This window comes from Vipera ursinii (assembly GCF_947247035.1).
Source record: "Vipera ursinii genome assembly, chromosome: 1".
Lineage (NCBI taxonomy): Eukaryota > Metazoa > Chordata > Lepidosauria > Squamata > Viperidae > Vipera > Vipera ursinii.
In genome coordinates this window covers 39,259,810-39,282,264 of record NC_139512.1, presented here as the reverse complement: position 1 = coordinate 39,282,264, position 22,455 = coordinate 39,259,810, and the positions used below count along the sequence as shown (strand labels likewise).

The 22,455-nt window shown below is 37.4% G+C and overlaps 1 protein-coding gene across 1 annotated transcript in view; it reads left to right on the top strand.

Moving 5' to 3' along the window:
• AK7 (adenylate kinase 7) overlaps positions 1-19,326 on the top strand; it is a gene marked incomplete at its 3' end in the record, with an annotated part of 49,905 nt that extends 30,579 nt beyond the window's left edge. Inside the window, exons 16-18 of the mRNA XM_083353870.1 lie at positions 2,563-2,783; positions 16,090-16,248; positions 19,288-19,326. Of these exons, the coding sequence (XP_083209996.1) occupies positions 2,563-2,783; positions 16,090-16,248; positions 19,288-19,326 (419 nt within the window). The remainder of the gene's footprint in view (positions 1-2,562; positions 2,784-16,089; positions 16,249-19,287) is intronic.
• Between the last annotated feature and the right edge of the window lie 3,129 nt (positions 19,327-22,455).

The following is a 22,455-nucleotide window of genomic DNA, read 5'->3' as shown; positions in this document are numbered from 1 at the left end:
GTCGGAATAGGTTCCAGACTAGCAGAACTACATCTACTTTAGACCCTGTCTGTTTATACATTTTTGCACACGACATATCCTTTTCTCACATGTGAACCTATTCACACTTGTCAGGTGAATGTCTGAGCTCCCTTTGGAGAATCTTTTCACAAAATCAGGTACAGCTCAGTCTTTCTAAATGATCTAATTATAGGCTGCTAAACACTTTATTCAGATATATGACAGTTGATTAAGTTATAGTTATCCTTATTTCTTTTACTATAGCTAGTCCTCGACTTATGACAATTGAGCCCAAATTTTCCATTGCTAAGCAAGGCATCTGTTAAATGAGTTTTGCTCCATTTTACAATCTTTCTTGCCACAGTTGTTAAGTGAATCGGTTAGTAACACAATTGTTCAAGTGAATCTGGTTTCCTCATTGTTTTTGCTTGCTAGGTCACAAAACCTGATCACATGACCACGGGGATACTGCAACAGTCATGTGAAACATGTTCATAAGTCACTTTTTTCAGTGGCATTGTAACTTCGAATGGTCACTAAACAAATGGTTTTAAATCAAGGACTACCTGTATTAAAATTCTATTTGTTTATTGGTAAAAGTGGTACACAAAAGAATAGGCCCAGATTCAAATCCCTCCTCAATTATGCAGTCTCAATGTGTGGTACAAATAACAGTCTCTCAGCCCAAACTACCTCTTATTAGTGGATAGTGGGAATCTTTGCTGGTAAATTGCTTCCAAGGGTTCCTCAGTTATTGATGTTTATGATAGGATGCCACCAATCAAGATGGACCTCCTGATGCATCTTAATTGTCCATCCTGAATTCTTTAATGCTCAGTCAAGGCTTTCCCATATTAACCTACTATAGGAAAAAGAGGAAACATGTAGCTCAAAACACAGAAGGACATGTTGCATGTGGCAAAAGTTTCAATGAGAAATTCCACTATTAAACCAAATCTATAGAAACAAAAATGGAGTATGCTTTCCTAGACCTTGGTTCTCTCTGAACTTGGTTGTTGGTTTCTTTGCAGACATTTCTTTACCCAATTAGGTAATATCGTTAGTTACATGTGTTTGTTTACATTTGTATGCTGACCATTTACCATTTACCTTTATTGAGAAAAATGGATTATAGGAAAAAAGTTTTTCTTTCTGTCACAAATACAGCATTCCAAATAAAAACAATAGTCAACCTATGTAAAATTGTTATTGAATAGAAAAGAGACGCGGTGGCTCAGTGGGTTAGGACGCTGAGCTTGTCGATCAGAAGGTCAGCAGTTTGGTGGGTCGAATCCCGAGTGCCACGTAACAGAGTGAGCGCCTGTTACTCGTCCCAGCTTCTGCCAACCTAGCAGTTTGAAAGCATGTAAAAATGCAAGTATAAAAATAGGGACCACTACGGTGGGAAGGTAACAGCGTTCCGTGTGCCTTTGGCGTCTAGTCATGCCGGCCACATGACCACAGAGACGTCCTCGGACAAGCGCTGGCAGCTTTGAAACGGAGATGAGCACTGGCCCCTAGAGCTGGAAATGACTAGCACGCATGTGTGGGGGAACCTTTACCTTTACCTTTAGATTCCTGAATTCCAGCACATGCTATAAAGAAGTATGGAGTGGCCTTGAAAAAGGAATTCAGTAGCCATTAGATGAATGCCACATTAGCCTTGGAAGGGAGGATGGAGTGAAAAAGAAATTCAAGACTGTTCCACCTGGATTTTCTTTGGTATAATAGGGCAAGAGAGAATTTCTGTTCAGGTTTTCAAGATTCTGTTTTAATTAATAATTAATAAATTGATAAATAAATAGATAACTTTAATGATAGAATTCCAATAGTTCTTCTGATATCTGTTTCCTGGCCTAGCCAATCTCTAAAGAAAGGTACCTGTTCAGAATTTTTTGAAGAGAGGATAGTTGGAAAAAGATTGTGCGTGCCTTCTACTTGAATGTTGTTAGGCAGGATCCTCGCCTCATTTCTTTTTCTCCTCAGAATTATACACTGTTGTGTCATGCCAAAATCAATTCATCACATTATCTCACAAGATAGTTATTATGGAACAAAATTAGAGAAAGAATTATATATGTTGCCTAGAGGTCCTGGAGGAAAGATGTGATACAAATATGACAAGCAAATGAATTAAGTAACAGCTTAAATTTAAAGCTATCATAGTGGAATTTTCACAATTTTATATTTTCTTGTTGTTACGGATAACAGTTATAGAGCCATAAATGTTTCATGTCTACATTTTTTAACTGCTTTAACGAACAGTTTTGTACATTTGACAAATTTCATTACTTTTGCTTCAAACATACATTATTCTGGCTTGTATTATACAAAAATATTACAATATTATACATTTGCCTATATTAAGTAATTAATTATATTAATTAATTAATTATTGAATAGCGCTTTGGTGCCATTCATTTTGTACAATTTTTGCTCAATTTGCAAGGAGGCATTTTTAATAGTGAAAGGACTTGGTTGTTTATAAAAACTAAAAAGTAATAATATTGAGTCTAATTTTATGTCACAATTTCTTTTCTACCCTGCTTTCACACTTGAAAGATGTTTCAAAATTTGAGGGCCTGGAAAACAGAGTTATAACAAAAGAAATAATCAAAAACATCGGTGAACCTAGAAATTATGGTATGACAGAAGAAGAAAAGGAAGAATTTGAACGGAGACTAGCAGAAGAACGCCTTGCTAGAGAAGCTAAAGAAAAGGCTGACTTGGAGAAACAGGAGTTGGAAGAAAGGGCCCAAAAAATAGCAAATTGGGAAGAATGGGTAAGTTAATCTTAAATATAACAAAAGCATATTTACAGATTTCTTACCAAAGTAGGAGAGAAAAAAAATCTGTTTCAAAAAGCAGTATACAGGTGTTGTTGTTGTTAGCTGCGAAGTCGTGTCCGACCCATCGCGACCCTATGGACAACATTCCTCCAGGCCTTCCTGTCCTCTACCATCTTCTGGAGTCCATTTAAGCTCACGCCTACTGCTTCAGTGACTCCATCCAGCCACCTCATTCTCTGTCGTCCCCTTCTTCTATTGCCCTCGATCTTCCCCAGCATTAGGCTCTTCTCCAGGGAGTCCTTCCTTCTCATTAGGTGGCCAAAGTACTTGAGTTTTAGCTTCAGGATCTGGCCTTCTAAAGAGCAGTCAGGATTGATCTCCTCTAGGACCGACCGGTTTGATCGCCTTGCAGTCCAAGGGACTCGCAGGAGTCTTCTCCAGCACCACAGTTCAAAGGCCTCAATTCTTTGGCGCTCAGCCTTTCTTATGGTCCAACTTTCACTACCATACATTGCAACTGGAAAGACCATAGCCTTGACTATACGCACTTTTGTTGACAGGGTGATGTCTCTGCTTTTTAGTGTGCTGTCTAGATTTGCCATGGCTTTCCTCCCCAGGAGCAAGCGTCTTTTAATTTCTTGGCTACAGTCCCCATCTGCAGTGATCTTGGAGCCCAGGAAAATAAAATCTGTCACTACCTCCATTTCTTCCCCATCTATTTGCCAGGAATTGAGAGGGCCAGATGCCATGATCTTGGTTTTCTTAATGTTAAGTTTCAACCCAAGTTTTGCACTCTCCTTCTTCACCTGCAACAAGAGGCTCTTTAGTTCTTCTTCACTTTCTGCCATTAGAGTGGTATCATCTGCGTATCTTAGGTTGTTGATATTTCTTCCGGCAATCTTAATTCCAACTTTTGATTCATCTAGCCCTGCCTTTCTCATGATGTGCTCTGCATATAAGTTAAATAGGCAGGGCGACAGTATACAGCCTTGCCGGACTCCTTTCCCAATTTTGAACCAATCAGTGGTTCCGTGTCCAGTTCTCACTGTTGCTTCTTGACCCGCATATAGGTTTCTCAAGAGACCAATAAGATGGTCTGGTACTCCCATCTCTTTAAGAACTTGCCACAGTTTGTTATGATCCACACAATCAAAGGCTTTAGCATAGTCAATGAAGCAGAAGTAGATGTTTTTCTGGAACTCCCTAGCTTTCTCCATGATCCAGCGTATGTTGGCAATTTGATCTCTAGTTCCTCTGCCTCTTCGAAATCCTGCCTGCACTTCTGGTAGTTCTCGATCCACATACTGCTGAAGTCTAGCTTGTAGAATTTTAAGCATGACTTTACTAGCATGAGAAATGAGTGCAATGGTGCGATAGTTTGAACATTCTTTGGCACTGCCTTTCTTAGGAATTGGAATGTAAACTGATCTTTTCCAATCCTGTGGCCACTGTTGAGTTTTCCAAATTTGCTGGCAAATTGAGTGTAGCACTTTTACTGCATTGTCTTTTAAGATTTTGAATAGCTCAGCTGGAATACTGTCACCTCCACTAGCTTTGTTGTTGCTCAGCTTTTCTAAGGCCCACTTCACTTCACATTCTAGGATGTCTGGCTCGAGGTCAGTGACCACCTCATTGTGATTATCAGGGACGTTAAGCTCATTCTTGTATAGTTCTTCTGTGTAATTTTGCCACCTCTTCTTAATCTCTTCTGCCTCTGTTAGGTCCCTGCCATTTTGGTCCTTTATCATGCCCATTTTTGCATTAAACGTTCCCTTCATTTCTCCAATTTTCTTGAAAAGATCTCTGGTCCTCCCTATTCTATTGTTTTCTTCTATTTCTTTGCACTGTTCATTTAAGTATACAGGTAGTCCTTGACTTACAAGAGTCAAAATTACGACACTGAAAAAAATTACCTATGACCATTTTTAACATTTATGACAGGGGTGTCAAACTGCCAGCCCACAGGCCGGATGCGTCATGCTGTAACCTCACCTACCCCATTGCCAGCAATGGAAAAAAAGTTGTGATACGTTGCGACATGTCACATGACGAGTTTGACACCCCTGACTTATGACCATTGCAGTATCTCCCTGGTCACGTGATCAAAATTCAGATGCTTGGCAACTGGTTCATATTTATGATAGTTGCAGTTTCCCAGGATCGTGTGATCAGCTTTTGCAACCTTCTGACAAGCAAAGTCAATGGGAAAGTCAGATTCACTTAACAACTGTGTTACTAACTTAACAACTGCAATTATTCATTTAACAATTGTGTCGTAAAATGGAGCAAAACTCACTTAGCAACATAAACGTTGGGCTCAATTGTGGTTGTAAGTTGAGGATTACTGCACCTGATTTTTCTACTTAATTTGTTTGAAAGGAAATGCTGCTAAGAGGTTTAGATATTTTGTATCTAAACTCTAATAAATATTCTCAGGAGCAGTGATATGAGATGAATTGAACCCAATAAAATAAAATAGAGATGGATTGAGTTTACCCCTCTCATCAGTGCAGAAATTCACCCTGAAGCACCCCAGGTGGTTGTTCAACCTTTACTTCACACTTTTAGTGAACAAGCACCCAGCATTTCCTGGCAATAGATTTGACTGTAGAACTACTCTGTTAGGAAACTTCACCAACATTTTGATTCATGGAACTTAATTAATTGTTTTATGTATGTCTCTTGGGATGATAGAGAAAATGTTCTTTTTTATATTAAATACAGTACACAAAAAGTGTCAAAAAACAGTCCCAAGTTATCTTTTGTTACCTATGCTTCTCATGTGACTTAGTTTCCTTATTTGATATTCTTTAAGGTCTACTTTTCTAAAGGCTTAACGTCTCCAGAGCCTCTCTTCACAGGACTTACCTTTCCGGTCCCCTGATAATCTTTCTTGTTCTTCTCTGAAGTTTTCCACTTTCTTGGGGAATGTGCCTTCTGCAGGGCCAAAATTGGATGCAATATTCAAGTTCGTCCAATATACAATAGACTTATCAGTTCCTTTGATTTGGAAATTAATTTCTGTAAATGCAGTCTAAAATTGCAGTAACATTTTTTCAGCCTCATTAACTACTGCCAAGTATAACCCATTCTATATATCTACACTTGATTTCTTTTTTTTTCTATACAACCAGCTTAGAGTTTTATGTTAATACTGGTATTTCAGTCCATTTCTTGGAATTTTATTTTTGCCTTCTAGCATATTAGCATTATCTCATCTGCAAATCTGATAAGACTCGTGTTACCTCTTCCTGCAACTCATTGAGAGTTTGACATCCCTGTGCTATATTCTTTTAATCATGTCAGCACACAGGTGCTAATTAAGATGTTATGGAGTATTTTTTAAAATTATCCAAGTAGCAAAATAGTATCAATTTTTCTATTTAGAGCATTTCCAGAGGCAGATGCAATTGGGGTGGCAAATCTATACCTTTGCCAATCCAATCTATACCTTTTCTTTTTGAGTACTTGAAAATCCCTAGAATCTTCTCACATTTTGATGCAATACTCACATATTAATGTTATCTTCCAAACCTTTCAAAGACATATTTGTTCTCCAAAATTGAGAAGTTAATATATAAATATTTCAGCAAATTCCTTCAGTATTTTAAAATTAGTTCATTCAACTTTTAACTGATTCCAAAGGCTGATGTATTAAGAAGGAGGAATATCCTTGAAAAACAAGAAGAAGAGACGCAACCAAGACAATGGTCAGATAAAAGAATTTTGAGTCTGAGCCAGATGTGTAGCCTAAGAAAGCATCTGAGACAAGACTCTCCCTAGTTCTCATGAAGATTAAGGGAGGGAGATGGGAAGTGCATTCAAATTTGCAATATTTTGTTACTATAAACTCGGTTTCCTGGTCTGATCTGCCTTAAAGGACTGATAAATTATCTGCATTACCTAGTTGTCCCATTACCAGTCTTTATTTTATGTCATCTTGGATAGTCTTACCTATTTATGCTAGAGCGCAACTAAATCTGATCCTAATTAACAGGAAGGAACCAGTTGAAGAGAGAAAAGTAGTGATAATTTTACAGGGAACAAGAATTATATACTGTGAATTCAAGACACTACAGAAAGGGAAATTGGGATATGGTCATTTAGACACGGTAGATTTTATGACATCCAATTTCAACAATCTTACTGAATTACTAGACAGGATCCCATGGAACAATATTGAGCTCAAAAGGAGCACAAGATGGTAATTTTCCAAAATAAATGAGAATTTTAATCACACACTGTTCCACTGAGAATTAAGGATGAAGATAGTTTTAGGAAGCCACTTTGAATGGACAAGGACCTTTTACTAAGAGTTATCCATTTCATGCATAAGAAATGGAAGATTGGTGACTCACCAATGAAATGTAAGAGCAAGTAGCTAATACCTGTAGAAATTCAGACACACTAGAACAGCAAAGGAATCTAGTTTTATAAGGGAAACATCAATTAAAAGGACTTTTAGCTCTCAAAATTAAGGTTTTTCTTGGGGGGGCGAAGTAGAAAGACTGCTTGAAAAGGATAGATAGTAGCACATTACAGAAAGTGGACAGAGATCTTGAATTCCTACTTTGCTTCTATTTTTCCCCCAAACAAAAGTGTTTTTCAACCAACTGAATTTCCATGAGGGAGTAGCAATCCCAGACAAGTAGTAGTTAGGAAGCAATTGAGTACTATGAATAGGTTTAAGTCTTCAGAACCAGATTAATTATAACTAGTAAATTACCAAATGAAATGTCTATTTCAGCAACAAATAAATACTTTTTAATATTATCTGGAGCCCTCAAATGAAGGTTTTCATCCCCCACTCTCTTGTATCTCCTATATCACATTTACCTCCTAGATATCTTAACACCAAACAATAACCAAGCAGCACTTTAGAGCCTTGCCCAGAATTCTGTTCAACCACCATTACATAATTGAAGAATTTATGCTATTTTATATTAAAATAAACTGTTGAGAATAATTCTGATAACTATTCTGTAGAAACTGAGAATAATAGAATGTTTGAGCCTCACTGGAAAGAAGCTTTTGTAACAAAAAAAGTGTTGAGAAATCCAGCATTTGTCTACAAGCATGCCAGAAACAGAAAGCTTAAACGAGATGTGATTTTGCTCTTTGTATGAATTTTTGGACAGGGAAAGAGATTTCCTTCTCCCAAAAGCACATTCTCCTAAGGTATTAAGAATCACCAGAGTGCATTCCTTCCTTTACAATGAGGTCATCAGAGACCTCCTGGCATTTTGTATCTTTTATAACTAGAGGCATTTGCAGGAGAGGCCATAGGGGCTCATGGTGAAAGCAGCTCTGCATCATCACTATAAAACTTCAGCCTCTTTTCTATGTGCATCATGATGTTATCATTTGGGCTACATTTTGACAAAAGCACTGAGTAATGTGGATGTTGTTGATGATAATTTACAAATATGCAGGTTAAGCATACCTCAGCCTCAAATGAATTGACAAAACTAGACATACTGTTTTACTGATATCTTTTCTGTGTTCATTTAACATGTTGGTAAGAAACAATAACTAGATTTAGAAAAGGAACATGGCTCACTAATAGCTGTTGCTCTCATAGCTATTATTAATTAACAAACTGTATATGTATGTGTGTATATATATATATATATATATATATATATATATATATATATATATATATATATATATATGCAAATTATTCAAATTGCTAATAAAGAATTTGGGAGGCTAAGATGATCATTTCGAACTATTTATGTTCTCATCAGTTAGTCATACCCTTTATCTGAGATTCGAACCCGGGCTGATTATATATATCAGGCAGTGTTTTAACCTCCTGAGCCACGGGTTCCTTCTCTCTTATATTAGCTGGAAGGCAAGGCAAATGTATGTTTTAAGTATTTGTCAAGGTTTTTTGAGTGGACCTTGCTAATTAACTCTTTCATTCCTGTTTTGGCCCGGCTCAGGGCTTATCCGCAGGAACTAGTCAACTTATGACAGCTCATTATTTGTGCAAATTATTCAAATTGCTAATAAAGAATTTGGGAGGCTAAGATGATCATTTCGAACTATTTATGTTCTCATCAGTTAGTCATACCCTTTATCTGAGATTCGAACCCGGGCTGATTATATATATCAGGCAGTGTTTTAACCTCCTGAGCCACGGGTTCCTTCTCTCTTATATTAGCTGGAAGGCAAGGCAAATGTATGTTTTAAGTATTTGTCAAGGTTTTTTGAGTGGACCTTGCTAATTAACTCTTTCATTCCTGTTTTGGCCCGGCTCAGGGCTTATCCGCAGGAACTAGTCAACTTATGACAGCTCATTATTTGTGCAAATTATTCAAATTGCTAATAAAGAATTTGGGAGGCTAAGATGATCATTTCGAACTATTTATGTTCTCATCAGTTAGTCATACCCTTTATCTGAGATTCGAACCCGGGCTGATTATATATATCAGGCAGTGTTTTAACCTCCTGAGCCACGGGTTCCTTCTCTCTTATATTAGCTGGAAGGCAAGGCAAATGTATGTTTTAAGTATTTGTCAAGGTTTTTTGAGTGGACCTTGCTAATTAACTCTTTCATTCCTGTTTTGGCCCGGCTCAGGGCTTATCCGCAGGAACTAGTCAACTTATGACAGCTCATTATTTGTGCAAATTATTCAAATTGCTAATAAAGAATTTGGGAGGCTAAGATGATCATTTCGAACTATTTATGTTCTCATCAGTTAGTCATACCCTTTATCTGAGATTCGAACCCGGGCTGATTATATATATCAGGCAGTGTTTTAACCTCCTGAGCCACGGGTTCCTTCTCTCTTATATTAGCTGGAAGGCAAGGCAAATGTATGTTTTAAGTATTTGTCAAGGTTTTTTGAGTGGACCTTGCTAATTAACTCTTTCATTCCTGTTTTGGCCCGGCTCAGGGCTTATCCGCAGGAACTAGTCAACTTATGACAGCTCATTATTTGTGCAAATTATTCAAATTGCTAATAAAGAATTTGGGAGGCTAAGATGATCATTTCGAACTATTTATGTTCTCATCAGTTAGTCATACCCTTTATCTGAGATTCGAACCCGGGCTGATTATATATATCAGGCAGTGTTTTAACCTCCTGAGCCACGGGTTCCTTCTCTCTTATATTAGCTGGAAGGCAAGGCAAATGTATGTTTTAAGTATTTGTCAAGGTTTTTTGAGTGGACCTTGCTAATTAACTCTTTCATTCCTGTTTTGGCCCGGCTCAGGGCTTATCCGCAGGAACTAGTCAACTTATGACAGCTCATTATTTGTGCAAATTATTCAAATTGCTAATAAAGAATTTGGGAGGCTAAGATGATCATTTCGAACTATTTATGTTCTCATCAGTTAGTCATACCCTTTATCTGAGATTCGAACCCGGGCTGATTATATATATCAGGCAGTGTTTTAACCTCCTGAGCCACGGGTTCCTTCTCTCTTATATTAGCTGGAAGGCAAGGCAAATGTATGTTTTAAGTATTTGTCAAGGTTTTTTGAGTGGACCTTGCTAATTAACTCTTTCATTCCTGTTTTGGCCCGGCTCAGGGCTTATCCGCAGGAACTAGTCAACTTATGACAGCTCATTATTTGTGCAAATTATTCAAATTGCTAATAAAGAATTTGGGAGGCTAAGATGATCATTTCGAACTATTTATGTTCTCATCAGTTAGTCATACCCTTTATCTGAGATTCGAACCCGGGCTGATTATATATATCAGGCAGTGTTTTAACCTCCTGAGCCACGGGTTCCTTCTCTCTTATATTAGCTGGAAGGCAAGGCAAATGTATGTTTTAAGTATTTGTCAAGGTTTTTTGAGTGGACCTTGCTAATTAACTCTTTCATTCCTGTTTTGGCCCGGCTCAGGGCTTATCCGCAGGAACTAGTCAACTTATGACAGCTCATTATTTGTGCAAATTATTCAAATTGCTAATAAAGAATTTGGGAGGCTAAGATGATCATTTCGAACTATTTATGTTCTCATCAGTTAGTCATACCCTTTATCTGAGATTCGAACCCGGGCTGATTATATATATCAGGCAGTGTTTTAACCTCCTGAGCCACGGGTTCCTTCTCTCTTATATTAGCTGGAAGGCAAGGCAAATGTATGTTTTAAGTATTTGTCAAGGTTTTTTGAGTGGACCTTGCTAATTAACTCTTTCATTCCTGTTTTGGCCCGGCTCAGGGCTTATCCGCAGGAACTAGTCAACTTATGACAGCTCATTATTTGTGCAAATTATTCAAATTGCTAATAAAGAATTTGGGAGGCTAAGATGATCATTTCGAACTATTTATGTTCTCATCAGTTAGTCATACCCTTTATCTGAGATTCGAACCCGGGCTGATTATATATATCAGGCAGTGTTTTAACCTCCTGAGCCACGGGTTCCTTCTCTCTTATATTAGCTGGAAGGCAAGGCAAATGTATGTTTTAAGTATTTGTCAAGGTTTTTTGAGTGGACCTCATCTTAGCCTCCCAAATTCTTTATTAGCAATTTGAATAATTTGCACAAATAATGAGCTGTCATAAGTTGACTAGTTCCTGCGGATAAGCCCTGAGCCGGGCCAAAACAGGAATGAAAGAGTTAATTAGCAAGGTCCACTCAAAAAACCTTGACAAATACTTAAAACATACATTTGCCTTGCCTTCCAGCTAATATAAGAGAGAAGGAACCCGTGGCTCAGGAGGTTAAAACACTGCCTGATATATATAATCAGCCCGGGTTCGAATCTCAGATAAAGGGTATGACTAACTGATGAGAACATAAATAGTTCGAAATGATCATCTTAGCCTCCCAAATTCTTTATTAGCAATTTGAATAATTTGCACAAATAATGAGCTGTCATAAGTTGACTAGTTCCTGCGGATAAGCCCTGAGCCGGGCCAAAACAGGAATGAAAGAGTTAATTAGCAAGGTCCACTCAAAAAACCTTGACAAATACTTAAAACATACATTTGCCTTGCCTTCCAGCTAATATAAGAGAGAAGGAACCCGTGGCTCAGGAGGTTAAAACACTGCCTGATATATATAATCAGCCCGGGTTCGAATCTCAGATAAAGGGTATGACTAACTGATGAGAACATAAATAGTTCGAAATGATCATCTTAGCCTCCCAAATTCTTTATTAGCAATTTGAATAATTTGCACAAATAATGAGCTGTCATAAGTTGACTAGTTCCTGCGGATAAGCCCTGAGCCGGGCCAAAACAGGAATGAAAGAGTTAATTAGCAAGGTCCACTCAAAAAACCTTGACAAATACTTAAAACATACATTTGCCTTGCCTTCCAGCTAATATAAGAGAGAAGGAACCCGTGGCTCAGGAGGTTAAAACACTGCCTGATATATATAATCAGCCCGGGTTCGAATCTCAGATAAAGGGTATGACTAACTGATGAGAACATAAATAGTTCGAAATGATCATCTTAGCCTCCCAAATTCTTTATTAGCAATTTGAATAATTTGCACAAATAATGAGCTGTCATAAGTTGACTAGTTCCTGCGGATAAGCCCTGAGCCGGGCCAAAACAGGAATGAAAGAGTTAATTAGCAAGGTCCACTCAAAAAACCTTGACAAATACTTAAAACATACATTTGCCTTGCCTTCCAGCTAATATAAGAGAGAAGGAACCCGTGGCTCAGGAGGTTAAAACACTGCCTGATATATATAATCAGCCCGGGTTCGAATCTCAGATAAAGGGTATGACTAACTGATGAGAACATAAATAGTTCGAAATGATCATCTTAGCCTCCCAAATTCTTTATTAGCAATTTGAATAATTTGCACAAATAATGAGCTGTCATAAGTTGACTAGTTCCTGCGGATAAGCCCTGAGCCGGGCCAAAACAGGAATGAAAGAGTTAATTAGCAAGGTCCACTCAAAAAACCTTGACAAATACTTAAAACATACATTTGCCTTGCCTTCCAGCTAATATAAGAGAGAAGGAACCCGTGGCTCAGGAGGTTAAAACACTGCCTGATATATATAATCAGCCCGGGTTCGAATCTCAGATAAAGGGTATGACTAACTGATGAGAACATAAATAGTTCGAAATGATCATCTTAGCCTCCCAAATTCTTTATTAGCAATTTGAATAATTTGCACAAATAATGAGCTGTCATAAGTTGACTAGTTCCTGCGGATAAGCCCTGAGCCGGGCCAAAACAGGAATGAAAGAGTTAATTAGCAAGGTCCACTCAAAAAACCTTGACAAATACTTAAAACATACATTTGCCTTGCCTTCCAGCTAATATAAGAGAGAAGGAACCCGTGGCTCAGGAGGTTAAAACACTGCCTGATATATATAATCAGCCCGGGTTCGAATCTCAGATAAAGGGTATGACTAACTGATGAGAACATAAATAGTTCGAAATGATCATCTTAGCCTCCCAAATTCTTTATTAGCAATTTGAATAATTTGCACAAATAATGAGCTGTCATAAGTTGACTAGTTCCTGCGGATAAGCCCTGAGCCGGGCCAAAACAGGAATGAAAGAGTTAATTAGCAAGGTCCACTCAAAAAACCTTGACAAATACTTAAAACATACATTTGCCTTGCCTTCCAGCTAATATAAGAGAGAAGGAACCCGTGGCTCAGGAGGTTAAAACACTGCCTGATATATATAATCAGCCCGGGTTCGAATCTCAGATAAAGGGTATGACTAACTGATGAGAACATAAATAGTTCGAAATGATCATCTTAGCCTCCCAAATTCTTTATTAGCAATTTGAATAATTTGCACAAATAATGAGCTGTCATAAGTTGACTAGTTCCTGCGGATAAGCCCTGAGCCGGGCCAAAACAGGAATGAAAGAGTTAATTAGCAAGGTCCACTCAAAAAACCTTGACAAATACTTAAAACATACATTTGCCTTGCCTTCCAGCTAATATAAGAGAGAAGGAACCCGTGGCTCAGGAGGTTAAAACACTGCCTGATATATATAATCAGCCCGGGTTCGAATCTCAGATAAAGGGTATGACTAACTGATGAGAACATAAATAGTTCGAAATGATCATCTTAGCCTCCCAAATTCTTTATTAGCAATTTGAATAATTTGCACAAATAATGAGCTGTCATAAGTTGACTAGTTCCTGCGGATAAGCCCTGAGCCGGGCCAAAACAGGAATGAAAGAGTTAATTAGCAAGGTCCACTCAAAAAACCTTGACAAATACTTAAAACATACATTTGCCTTGCCTTCCAGCTAATATAAGAGAGAAGGAACCCGTGGCTCAGGAGGTTAAAACACTGCCTGATATATATAATCAGCCCGGGTTCGAATCTCAGATAAAGGGTATGACTAACTGATGAGAACATAAATAGTTCGAAATGATCATCTTAGCCTCCCAAATTCTTTATTAGCAATTTGAATAATTTGCACAAATAATGAGCTGTCATAAGTTGACTAGTTCCTGCGGATAAGCCCTGAGCCGGGCCAAAACAGGAATGAAAGAGTTAATTAGCAAGGTCCACTCAAAAAACCTTGACAAATACTTAAAACATACATTTGCCTTGCCTTCCAGCTAATATAAGAGAGAAGGAACCCGTGGCTCAGGAGGTTAAAACACTGCCTGATATATATAATCAGCCCGGGTTCGAATCTCAGATAAAGGGTATGACTAACTGATGAGAACATAAATAGTTCGAAATGATCATCTTAGCCTCCCAAATTCTTTATTAGCAATTTGAATAATTTGCACAAATAATGAGCTGTCATAAGTTGACTAGTTCCTGCGGATAAGCCCTGAGCCGGGCCAAAACAGGAATGAAAGAGTTAATTAGCAAGGTCCACTCAAAAAACCTTGACAAATACTTAAAACATACATTTGCCTTGCCTTCCAGCTAATATAAGAGAGAAGGAACCCGTGGCTCAGGAGGTTAAAACACTGCCTGATATATATAATCAGCCCGGGTTCGAATCTCAGATAAAGGGTATGACTAACTGATGAGAACATAAATAGTTCGAAATGATCATCTTAGCCTCCCAAATTCTTTATTAGCAATTTGAATAATTTGCACAAATAATGAGCTGTCATAAGTTGACTAGTTCCTGCGGATAAGCCCTGAGCCGGGCCAAAACAGGAATGAAAGAGTTAATTAGCAAGGTCCACTCAAAAAACCTTGACAAATACTTAAAACATATATATATATATATATATATATATATGTTTTCTGAGGTTTTCGCGGGTGTTCGTATGTGGATCTTTGGTTATTCGGGTTTTTCCCCGCGTAGAAAAGTTATATATATATATATAACTTCAGACAAATCACCTCCATAAATATAAGGAACATGGCTCACTAATAGCTGTTGCTCTCATAGCTATTATTAATTAACAAACTGTATATGTATATATATATATATATATATATATATATATATATATATATATATATATATATATATATATATATGTTTTCGTAGATTCTCGCGGGTGTCTGTATGTGTAGATCTAGAGTCTCGGGTTTCTTCCCGCGTTCCTTTCTGAAGATGAAAGGAACGCGGGAAGAAACCCGAGACTCTAGATCTACATATATATATATATATATATATATATATATATATATATATATAACTTCAGACAAATCACCTCCATAAATATAATAGTTTCTTGTGCTAAAATTTGTGATGTGAAGTCCTCATACATTCAAAAATAAATGATACTAAATCAAAACATTAAAAAACAAAACAAGTTGAAACTTCTGCATAAAAGAGAATTGCTTCTAGCTCTTTAGATGATTTCAGCTTTCATAGTAGGATAGTTTGGATTTGATATTGTACACAACCGTTGCTATGTACTTTTCATAATGTCTTTACTGTTTTGTTACAATTAATCTTTTTATTGAGTCTTTGTGTCTGAAGAAATAAATTCTTGCATCATCTTTCCTTCCTAGCCAGAGGCCTAATATATGATATCCTCTGGGTTTTGGAAATAAATTTACACTGGGCAATTTTATGCATTTTTTGTCACCTGATATCACAATTATGATTGCCATCACTTCCTTTGCTTTAAAAATCAACAGAGTATACACGCATGTATATCTAAAACATGCCCAGCTGTTTTAGATGATTTATATAGAAAGATATGTACAGGAAACATCACAGTAGACATTTTGTCTTGGGTGTATGCATGATAGGTACTATAGACTATTCAAACTTCGCTACATTTTAATAACGAGTGGATGTAGAATTCAAGAGACTAAAGTCAGCTATATGATCTGAAAAGAAGTTGAATCATTTTTTATATTAATGCTTAGACTTTATGTTATGTCTATATGCACTGTAATATATTTCTCTGTGTTTAGAATAAGCGTTTAGAAGAAGTTAAACGGCAAGAACAAGAACTTTTGGAAGCCCAGTCAATTCCACTGAGAAACTACTTAATGAAGCATGTGATGCCAACACTTATGCAGGGCTTGAATCAATGTTGCATGGTTAGGCCAGATGACCCAGTTGACTTTCTGGTAAGGGAATATCTGTCTGTCCATCTTCTTACGTGGGAGACAAAAATAATGTTCTTTTATTACTTATTTGTAAACCTTAGTTGTGCATCTAACTCACCAATACCCCATAACTTTTTATAATTTGGCCTCTTATTTTTATTCATCATGCTAAAGATAATACATCTTCTGTTATTCTATAAGTTGTTTTCTAACTGTCAAGAATAGTCATAAAAACAGACTGTTGGTTGATTTTAGCTGTTGAGTCAGTCTTATTTTAGCTGTTGAGTCAGCATAGAATATTGTTTCTCTTGTAGCAATATATTTTCCTTCCAGGTTTTACTATACACCTCAATTTGTAACTGCCTTCTACCATGGACAGTGCAATCCTATCTATTTAACATTACATCCCACTATGCAAAGGATTGCTTACTGCCAGGTATATATGGATAATTTTTTCTATTTGGGGACATGAAATGGGCAGACATTAGCATATACAGTATAAGAAAATGAAACATTAGTAGATTTTTGTAACACAGACTGGGCCCATATCAATAAAAATAAATAAAAAAGGGGGCTGAGACGAAATATTATGTCTAATTTAGTTTATTATGTAATCAACATAGAATGACAAGGGAAGGGGAACAAGCTTATTCAGCTGGCATATAGTTTATAAACATTTCAGAAAGGTTCAACAATAATGAAAACATGGTTGAAAGTGTGAAACTTAGAAAAGATATAGGTAGAGATGTCAGGAATATTATTAGAAGTCATTGAACCAGTAGAAGCAAGATATTTTGGGTTTTCATGTTTGGGCTTTGATGATGGGATCCTTTATGACCCTTCAACCACTATGCAGTATAGCTAAGGTTGAAAATCACTGCACTAGCAATAATTTGTTATGAATAGACCAGTTCTAGGTGTCTTTTTCCAACAGATCATAAATTTTTAATCAAGGATGTTATAGCTGAAGTAATATCCAAAGTATCTGGGACATTGGGTCCCACCTTTAAGCATTCCAAAAACAAGATGTAAACCTAAGTGTCTGCTTGAGCAATACACCTAAAAAAATGACTTCCTCAATCAGAGAAATTTTGAAGATAGTAAGAGTTCAAAATATATCTGTCTTGATTCTGCATCTAAAAAGATGCCAAGTGCAATCATGATGTTTGGAGGGAGATGAAGGGAGACACCACCAGTCTATAGTCCCAGTAGAAAGCAAAGCAGATGTAATGGTATGTGGAAAAGACCTTGGGAGACGGGACAAAAAGGTACTGCCTATGGAATAACCAGATAAGAGACAGTATAGCCCACACTGTATAGTGGGCAGAGCAAGAAGCTCAGAAGATACCTTTCTTTAAGTATTTGGGCTGTAAATGTGAGGATGGGAGAATTTTACTTCAGACTTGCAAGATTCTGCTAATAAAGCTTTACAATAAAGGAGAATTAGTTTATCTGGTTATATTTCTTGTTTGGTTTACTGTTAAGACTGACATTGTCTTGACTATAACTGAGCTTTCTAGAGCTTGAGTAGGCAGCTTTAATTTTTGTACTGTTTCTATATCAATTACGTAAATTAGTGATTGTCCCAGAATTAAGAACAGCAGAAAGTTCCACCTTCTGCCTTCAATCTAAGGTAACAATAACAGGAGTAATTATGTATGTTTGTCTTCTGACAGCTGCATGAACTCTCCTCAAAGGATGGAAACCCCCCTCCTTTAAAACACCTGAGATGGGGGCTGGTGACATTTTTCAAGAGCAGGGGTGTCAAACTGCTGGCCCATGGGCCAGTTGCATCATGAGGAAGCCACGCCCATCCAGTTCCGGCAATGCAAAAAAGTTGCGATACATCACAACACGTCACATGATGTGGCGAGTTTGACACCCATGTTCTAGAGGGTTGTTTGCAGCAACTTGGGCACTTACTGGCTTTGTGCTCTGTTAATTTACAAGTTTGGCATCTTGTTGCTATTGGACATTGGCACTTTTTCACCACAATAAGAGCACAGTGCTTGATCCTTTCTTCTTCTCTCCTGATGACAGGAATCTCTTGGCTGCTCCAATCTACCTGCATTCTTCCACAATGAATTCAAGGAGACCACTGGGGGGTGGGGGTGGCAAAACCATTGGGAAAACAGACTCTAGGTTCTTTTCTCCTTACTGTTTCTTTCCTTCTTTTACCTGGAAATTTCTCCTCTGTCACTTTTACAGCCTGAGAATTTAGGGAATTCCCTTCTGAGCCTCTTGCTCTGCCCACTATACAGCTCTGGGCTATGCTGTCTTTGATCTGTCTGTCATCTAGGCAGCATCTCTTCACCCCGTCACTGAAGCTCCTTTCCTGCATACCATTACAAGAGAAGAAAAGCAGAAAACGACAGAAAACACCTCATGGCACAATGGGTTTTATTATCTCATGTCAGAACCAATTCCTGCCAGTCCAGTGTCTGTAGTTTTACAAGGAATTCTATTATTTTCTTGATCTTGATGTCTAGAAATTTCCCAACTGGAAATGTTATTAAAATATTCTATGGTAGAACCAACTTATCTTAAATATTAATTTGCTTACAATAGACCTTATTTTTCAGGGTGTAGACACAAGTTATCTTATTTTGAAATAGATCCTCCTTGGTATAATTTTATGGAGGTAGCCTTGGTTTGGACTTTTTTTAATTAATAGATCATCTCCATAGGGTGGGTGATTTGGCTTATGCAAGTTTTCATCTGATTAATGGAACGTGAGCTCAACAGTTTTCCAATATACTCAAATCACTCTGAATCTCTTTTGATTACATTCTTCCTTAATGTGGGTTCCAAATATACATTCATTTCCACATATGAGGCACGCTTTCATAATGGGATTCCCTTTAGCAGGAACTGTACTGTGGAAACCAAGCAGACGTTATTATAGCTTTGGTACAAGATACTATCTAATATTTCACCAATACCAGGGTTATCTTAACAATAATTCATTCAATTTCCATTAATTTTAGGAAATACAATGCTAGCTTTAACCTATAGAGACTGAACATACCTTTTTACATGGATGTTTTTTTTAATCAACAGGCAGAATATCTCTTCAAGAATAATCCAGAATTTGACTAGGAAGTCTAAACAGTTGCCCTGTTATGCCTTGTTAAATTTAATGTTAATGATTGTTGTGTAATATTCTTGTAAAATATACATTCACTTTTTAAAAAAAATAAGAAATCTAAATTGTAAGGGTACGTACATTTATCTACAATGAATGACAACTTATACACTACCTGGTAAATTGCAGGAAGTTGCTTTAAAACATTTAAAGAAACACCTTCAAAATTATTGTTCCTGTAAAAGTAAATATTTATATTATCAAGTTTATGACAACATGTACTTAAGTTGTGCAGTGAAGGAAAAGAATATTGGTCCTTGTTCAGTTAACACCAAAAGTCCTTTTATAATGCAGCTATATGGAAAATTATTCAAAGTTATTTCTCTGCAATTAATTCAGCTTATATTGACAGAATAGAATTATAGTTTTAAGCCATTTTTTCCATGACATAGTAGCAACTAGATATCCTTGAGGTAACATAAAGCAATAATGAGATCATGCTTTGTATCACCTCTGATAGCTGGGTGACACTATGAGGACTGCATGAAAAGCAATGGTACAAGTGACCAACAATTGACAGTACTGGCATGCTAGAAGCTTTCACATTTCCTTTAGTATCTATTCTTTCATTTCATTTGTTGAGAAGTTGCTATGAACAAAACGTATATTGTTATTGCTTGTGAAAAGGAAGCTACTAAGCCACTAAGTGTACTTCAATGATTAATTGAATTTTTGACTGCTAATGGAACATCTCCGTCCCTCCCCCCCTAATTATATTCACCACCAAGTTCAGGGTGTTTTGGTGATAATTGTGTTGATGTGAATACTGAGTAGCTGGGCCAAAAAATGTGAAAAAAAGAACTGGGAAGACTTGATTTATAATATTAAAAATGAGGTGGACAACCTATTTTACAGCAAATGATGAGGTTGTTGAACTGATTAAGGACAATTGATGAAGCCAAAGAAAATTGCTGTCAGGCTTGGCTTTTCATAAGAATATGTGGATCATATTAATAATATTCTTCAGTATTGTCAGCCTTCTATTGTCAAAATCCAAGTTTGGGCAGGAAATGCTTAGAGGCAGTCCTTGCTTACTGACCATTCATTCAGCAACCATTTGAAACTACACTTACAATTAATGCTCAAAGTTCCCATGGTCACATAATCACAATCTGGACTCTGGGCAACCAGCTCACACAATAGTCGCAGCATCCTAAAGTCATGTGATCACCATTCTCTACCTTCTGTGCCAGCTTCCCACAAGCAAAGACAATGGGGAAACTGACAGTGGTCACAACTCACGCTGTTGAGCTGCTTGCATCTTTCCCCTGCCTAGCAGCACCTATTCCCAGCACCACTACATTGTGTTGTGACTTACCTATCTGCTGGCTATGTACAAACAGCCTAGGACTCAATTTATGATGGCAATGGGGCATGCCAAGATTGTTGTCACTAAGTGATGTGGTCACATGACATCGTGCTTTAAACCGCACCACTTGGTGATGAAATTTCAGTCCTAATTATTGTCATTAACTGTACATATTTGTTGGGATGCAGATAATATTTATTCACATGATCTAAATCTGGCAAAACTACCATCCAAAGTGCTACTTTTTTAACAATACTTTGAAACAACAATTAATCTGAAGGAAGGAAATGTTGCATCTTGAGAACCCCAGGCCTCAATCCTAATGACATATCCAAGAGGCAACCATAAAGTTAGATTTCACTGTCTTATGCTATCTGTCATACTAGGATTCATGTGATTTCCACCTGTTACTCTAGCAAAGGAATCTGTAGGCATCTGTTTGATTCAAATGAGCAGATAAAAACAACTCTCAGGACCTGGTTGAAGGGATTAAAGCATGCATTTCTTTCATGATGATGTTAAGAATGGAGATAATTACTGTATGTGGAGAAATAAACACAGATGACAAAAGGACTTGTAGTTTCATTTCAATTATTAACATAACCCTATTTAAACTTAAGTTATAGAGGTGGAAGCATGACATTACTTCATTATATATTTATTTATTTATTTATTTATTTATTTATTTATTTATTTATTTATTTAGTATACCGCCCTTCTCCCAAAGGACTCAGGGCGGTGAACAGGGCAATACATAATAAAAACAAGATACAAAAATTAAAAATTATTAAAAGTAATTAAACAACGGTGCCCGTAATAAATTAGTACAAATTAAAAGTTAAGTTAATTTATAAAACCCAACCCCATCCCATCAGGTCAGGCCGGCTTGTTCAAAAAGGTGGGTTTTAAGATCGCGCCGGAAGGAGCAGAGATCCTAATGGAGAAATACCCTGAGTCTTGCATTGCCTTTAACACTGATTGACAAAATGCCATTGGGAAGCTCAGAAAGATGTAGTGTGTCACCTATTAGCCCCTGAATCTGGAAACAAAAATGATGTAGTTGGTCATCCATCTCACACCAATGACTCCAGATTAAACAACTGTTACCAGCCATTACTCCATAAGCCTATCTGGAATCAGTGCTGCTCAGAGAGCAGAGGTTACATGGATGTATTGGGAAAAACCAAAGAACTACTCATGCCAACACATTTTAGACCAGCTGCAGCTACCAAATACTCTTCAAGGGCAGTCCCGTGCAGAATGTGTTAAAGTAATCCACTTGTAATCACTTTATTAACTTATTATGACTTTGATCTGAGTCACTAGGAACAAAGTCCAGGAATGGGTGAAATTGGTGCACAAAGCAAACCTGTACAAAGACTCCTCCAGCCATTGGTGCCATCTACTCATCAAGCAGAATTCATGAGTTCAGGAGAACCCCAAATTTCACACCCTCACTGGTGAAGTGCATCCCCCAGCCAAAATGAAAATTCTGGAGTCATGAAGGAGGGTCAATATCTGCAGCAATCAATCTAGCCAGTGTTTTGAGCTACAGCCCGTTCTCCCCCATCCAGACTCTAACAGCCTCCAGGCACAAAAGAAAGGACCTCAGTGGCATGACTTGATCCTGGGTGGAGATACTGATAATACCACACCCACATGAACAAATGACTTCATTAGCGGCTTCATTTATTCCAGGGGTATCAAACTGCCGGCCCATGGGCCGGATGCATCATGAGGAAGCTGCGCCCAACCCATTGTCAGCAATGGCAAA